The 6,373-nt window shown below is 30.5% G+C and overlaps 1 protein-coding gene across 3 annotated transcripts in view; it reads left to right on the top strand.

The window, feature by feature from the left end:
* The window catches only part of LOC143073833 (voltage-dependent calcium channel subunit alpha-2/delta-3-like), a 127,015-nt gene extending 121,311 nt beyond the window's left edge, over positions 1 to 5,704 (top strand). For all 3 annotated transcript variants that reach the window (XM_076249568.1, XM_076249569.1, XM_076249567.1), the window contains 3 exons: positions 1,243 to 1,370; positions 2,322 to 2,407; positions 5,184 to 5,704. In XM_076249568.1, the coding sequence (XP_076105683.1) occupies positions 1,243 to 1,370; positions 2,322 to 2,407; positions 5,184 to 5,285 (316 nt within the window). In that variant the 3' untranslated portion in view covers positions 5,286 to 5,704. The remainder of the gene's footprint in view (positions 1 to 1,242; positions 1,371 to 2,321; positions 2,408 to 5,183) is intronic.
* Positions 5,705 to 6,373: the final 669 nt, after the last annotated feature.

Below are 6,373 nucleotides of genomic sequence, written 5' to 3' on the forward strand. Positions count from 1 at the left end.
TTTACTTTACTATATACTCTACATACAAGGAATGACTGTTTTTATGACTATATACTGTCTTTGATTGCACATAAAAATAAGATACTGGTATGTTGTTTACTTGTATGTTGTTATAAGGAGAAACAGGTCTATTAACTGCTTGACTATGTCTGGTCATCCATCTCCCTGCCAGAAAACTTTCTTCAAAGATTTGTTTGCCTCTACAGAAGGAAATGATTGTTCAGATTTATAAAGTTTTTGATTGTTAGCAATTTTAACATCTTTTGTGCAACTACTACCTGTTTGTTAATAGTATGAATTTTACAACACTTGGGAAAATTGTTTGTCAATGTTTTCTTGGCCTGGATTTATAAGGAATAATTAGTCCTGCTTCAGTACACATGGAACCTCATGCAATTGCATGACCTGTTATTAGTCTTGTCTTATCCCTCTGTTCATATATCTTTCTATTTGTCCAACTTCAATATTTTACTACCTATATAACTCTTTAAATGCCTTGAGTGATTTTCATAAGATTTTACCACCAAATTGATAAGAATGATTGTCTCGGAGCCTGTATTACAACTCTTACAAACAATAAATGGAATAACCAAAGCTTAATTGTTGGTCAAGTTACTCCTTGCATGAGTAATTGTCTTCACAAGATACCTTGGAATTTGGTTGTTTGTTATACTCATAAATCACTTCTTATATATTTTTATTGGTAATTTTGTTTTATTCACATATTACAATTGAATTTTTTACATAGTAACCAAATGCAAGTTATATTTTGATATTGTTTTTTTTATGTATGGCATATGTTTCTTATATATGACATGTTTTGCACTATGATAAATAGTATAGGGTTTGAAAAGTAAAAAATGGTTTTCTTTATTCAATTATTGTGAAACATGATGTAATGGTAAACTGACAGAATGCATGTATTTTTGTAGAAAAATATCTAGATTGTTTTGAATTGCAAAAAAAAGGAAACCATACATCCTGTACTTGTAAAATAGTTGTACTGCCTTAGTGGTCTTTTTGGTACCTTGTTAGTCTCAAGTGCCAGAGGTTATTGGGTTGAATCCTGGCAGATTCAATTGAAAGACTTAAGAATTCATTTTTGTTTTTGTTGCTTTCACCATAATCATCATTAAACAACTTAAATACTCAATCCTAACACATACAACTATTTGCATGAAATATTTGTAACCATTGATTTGTTATTTTATTAAATGTTTTGTTTACACATGGATGTTTCAGGAGTTACACTGTACAGTGGATAGACGATACCAATCTAATGTTTGTGGCTGCAGCTTCACCTGTTAGATGTATTAAATGTTTATCTGAAAAGTTGGGTCCACCTTCAGATATGAACACAGAAAAAATATGTATCCTTTCTGATTGATCTAAATTATCGAACAAATAATATGATTTAATGGTAATGAGTACAATTTATGTTTTACCTCAACTGACTGATACTGTCAATATTATTGAAGTGGCTATGATTTGAAAATTATTGATCAGTTCAATATCAACAATGCATGGGTATTTTATGATCAAATTATAAACCTGGTACCTTTGATAACTATTATTATGAATGAAATATTTGCCATAGATTCAATGAAATGTGGTACCTTGATAATGGAGCTATATAGTATACATAAAAAGTAACATGAAAGTTTAATCCAATTGCATGAGAAGTGCTTATAATAAAATAAACATGGCACATCATTGTTAATGCTTATGAAATGATTGATGGAAATACTTGCCAGTATTTGTCAACAACATACACTATGACATCTTGGAAAGATCTTTTATTTTATTTAGGCCTTACTGAATCAGTGAGGGATATGTATATTTGAAAATTACAAAGCCATTGTGGAGAAATTTGAGGCAATATAATGCTTAGAAGCCTGAAAAGTGGTGCAGTCTCCTTGGAGCCATGTTTTTTTCCACCAAAGACTTTAAATAAAATTAGTATTTCCTGCTTTTCTGCTAAGAACACTGTGTTAATAAGTTTGATCAAAGGCTTTGACTCAGAATAATATTTCCTGATATGGTGACATATTTCCTGATAAATGTTAATTTTGGAATGAGCATGTTGTTAAAAAAAGAGCATAAAGCCATATTCATATCTCATTAACATGTTCATGTCCTGAATATTCATTTAATTTGCCACTGAGCATACATCAGTCATCCATCACCATCATCAAATTAAAAAAAGGAAAAGTATCCATGTTAATTTTCTGTTTTGTTTGAATAGATATTTTTAACCTTCTGATAGTCTTGTAGTGCCCAATATACATATACATATAAAGTGATCTTTAACAGTTGGTCAGATACTGAAGAAGAAACATGTGATACATTATTGAATAAATCAGTATTAATTAAAACTAGAGATGAATGTATAGATAGTCATGAATCTGTAAGTATTATTATGTAGTAGGATATATAGACAATAACTGTTTAGTGTCTTTAAATATCAGCTGTATTTGTACGAGGCTAGGAAACCAGGTGTATGCGAGCTTTTAGCGAGCTACTACAGCTGTTTCGAGCCGTGTACACATTCAGCTGATATTTAAAGACACTAAACAGTTATTGTCTTTATCCTTCAATTAGTTCTGTATATTCTTTGTGTTTTGAAAGACACAAAAACTAAAATATTTAGCATTTATTTTTGATTTGTAATCCCTTGAGGCCCGCGTAGTAATATCAAAATCACACATTACGCTGAAGACGGGTTCGCAAAAAATAATCTCGAATGGTCAACAATAATACATCGCTCAAGGTGAATAATTATCTATTTTAACATAACAACTAATTTCAACAATAAAAACAAATAACAAAACATTGACAAAGGAGTAGGTCCGGTAAGGGCCGATTTTGGCCTCAAATTTCAGGTTCATCTAACGAAAGTTTTTGGACACTTTTTAAACACTTAATTGTCTATTTCAATTGATTCGATTAGTTAATGTGAAAGATTTCAACTAATTTAGTCATTAAAAACGCTCTGATTCAAGCTTAAATATGAAAACTCTATCAAATATGCAAAAAAAGTCACTTTTCAGATTTTTTTTGTCAAAAATGAAAGTGGCCACATCCGTGTTCATCCTCAACCTTTATATATGTTGTGTATTATTATCAAATACAATTTACATTTCAATATTATGAATGAACACGAATGCGGCCACTTTCATATTAGACGGAAACCATCTAAAAATTAACCAAAATGTTAAAATTTTGAAGATGTCAGTAATTTAGCATGACTTAATGATGTTAGAACGCGATATTTTTGCATTGTATTGTCAAAAACAGCTCATATTTATGTAGCAGAAGCATTTTACTTTTCAAAATATAGCTTAAAGATTACATTTTCACAATTTTCTAAAACTACTATATTTTTGGGCCAAAAAGGGGTCTTACTGAACCTACTCCTTTGAAACAGAAGTGTACGAGTTGTCCTACGCTTCAGACTTGACATTCACTAAACATGAATGCTGAAATTGACATGGTTGATTTTGTAACACAATCATACACATTCAAGTTTTGAATTCGACAATTGTCATCGTCATTGGAATGCAACTGGAAAATACACATTCTGAGGTCACACAGGTTCAAACAATACTCAGTCCGGCAGTGGGCAAACTTTTAAGCAATATCTGTATAGTATACAGATACAGCATAGCAATATCTGTAGGGCTGTATCTGTATAGTAGGACACCCAATTGCAGAATAAATACAAAGGAGTCTGTATTCAATGGTAAACTTGAACTCATCTTTGTCACTAGAAATTCAAAATCATCAATTGAACAGTTTTAAATCAATAAAGGACTATAAATCCTGAATAACAACAGAAAAATCGTCATTTCTCAGTTTACCTTCAAAGGACAAGGTTCACTTATTGCAAAAAATGACCTAACATATCAACTTTATCATAAAACACCAAAAAGGTTTCAATTTGGTTCTTAAATGGGTCTATTTCAAAAGTCTTAAAGCTAAATATATCAGTCTTAATGCTAAATATATCAATTCTTTTCATAAGAGTAAAAAATATTCTCAAAAGTATGCCCATTTTAGACATTTTGTCAAAATATGATGATTTTGTGCATTTTTCAGACCTAAAAGCTTTAGAAACACATTGGCCGCCACCTGCGATCCAAAATGTGTTGTAACCAAAAGGTTCCAATTTTGATATAGATTTCATCAATATAAAAACATTTTGGATCGTAGATGGCGGCCAAAGTTAATTAACTTTGGCCGCCATCTACGATAATTATGCCAAAAACAATTAAAATTATGGGAAAAAAAGTACCAAAATTAACCTTTTAATACAAATTATGTTTATTTAAGGGGTCACAGCTCCATAAATTATAAAGGAAAGTGCCAGAAAAAATATTTTTGTCTTACTAGCATTTAATCACAAGTATTTCTATGTGAAATTTGTAATTTTTTGGCCCGATTTAAAAAACATAAAAAATTCAGGGCCAATTTTAACCCTTTGTGAACCTTCTCCTTTGTTATTATTAAAAGCATATAACAGTTAGAAAAGCATAATGATTGAATTTCAGGACAGCAAGAACATAAAGTGTCTTTTTCCAATGTATTTAAGAATTGAATGCTCTTTTTTGTAAATTTATTGGGGTGTAAAAGCGTTGACCGAAGTACATTTTGTATGAAGCGCGGAAGCGCTTCATACTAAAAATGTGCGCACGGTCAACGCTTTTACAACCCTATAAAGTTACAAAAAAAAGCATTCAATACTTATAATTACATTTTTACCTGTAGGATCATGAAAACACGCCTTTTATCAAGTTTTTATTTCATTTACCTGTGCACTTTATTGTGTGACCTCGTGTCATCATGAATGAAAAGTTTTATTGTGTGATACAACTGCTTAAGGAATAACACGTGATGTACAGTTAGCCAATCAGAATAACGTATTATAGTGAAACATACATTTAATGTAATTATTAAAGATTATAACTTCAGCATTAAGAATCGTCAATATTGAATTTGACCTCAAATTTGAAATTCAAATGACGAATATTTTGAGTTATGGGATCTTAGCTCAATCCAGTTTTAGACAAAAGAAATAACAATAAGATCATGCCTTAATGTAATAGTTTTAATGATAATAAATAGTTAACTAGAACAATTCATGTTAAAACAAGATGCCAATTTTAATATTCTTTTTTTTTCAGGAACCTGAGTTAGAAAGTGGACAAGCAAGAAATTCTTTTTCATACGTTATTTTAGCTTTGACTTTTGTGTTATGTTTGACAGCCAATCAAAAGTTAGTATGATATTAACTGCTGCCTTAGAAACCATTTGTGATGAACTTATTTTGAAAGTGCCTGTTTGATTAAGACTTAATATGGTTTTGTTTGTAATTTGCTCAATTAAGATATCAAACTGTACAGATTATATAGAGGAAACGATTTTCAGTGACGTAGAGGTGTGCAGTCAGTTTATATGCATTAGTCCTTTTTTACCAGTAAATCAAGTGCTTAGCATTTAATTAATTACTATTTCATTCTAATGTTTTTATCAAAGTTTTTTTTTCTTCATTTTATTGTTCGTTTTTTATGCATTCTTATTTTTGTGCTGTTTAAATCAGACAAAACTTAGAAGACGATGTTCATTAGAGTGAGTTAGTATGTTTGAAAGTTAGACTGGAGTGTGACAGTATATATCACTAAGCAGGGTATTTCATTAACATTTTACATACCTGCCAACTTTCACGATTTAGGTGTGTATTACACGATTTTGACCCTTTGTCACGATTGCACGATCGTGATCGTGAGAACCCCCCTAAAACACGATTTTGTGAAAATCTACACGAAAAATATGATAGTTCCCGATTTTGAACTGTGTCCAAGGAAGACATTCGTGCTCAGCCAATCAAATTCTATGTTTCTTATGATCAAATTAATCAGCCAATCAAAAACGTTTTCTCTCAAGATAATTCTAACATCCTAGATTTTGAACTTGTGTTGAATTCCTCTGGGTTTTTTTAAATCGTGAACATGGCAAATGTTTTTTCACCTGCAAGGAGGTTCTTACACAGAATAAGAATAAAAGCATGGCTGATTGACAAACTTCAATGATGCAGTACTACCATAAAGATAATAAATAGTAGTTTATTCACTAATTTATTGATATTACACTTGCTGTAACAAATGTTATTTATGTCATGATTTAATTAAAATACCAAATCATTTAATGTACTATTCTTTATTTTTCACATGGACAAAACAAAAAAAACCCACATGAGGAATCCCTTAAATGAGGGACTTGCTTTAGTCAAGGGGTCATTTTACTTCTGTGAAAAATAAAAATGAAAAATGTAGATTTTTATTTAACTTACACATGTTACATGTAAAAATGGGAA

This window comes from Mytilus galloprovincialis, chromosome 1 (genome assembly GCF_965363235.1).
Source record: "Mytilus galloprovincialis chromosome 1, xbMytGall1.hap1.1, whole genome shotgun sequence".
Lineage (NCBI taxonomy): Eukaryota > Metazoa > Mollusca > Bivalvia > Mytilida > Mytilidae > Mytilus > Mytilus galloprovincialis.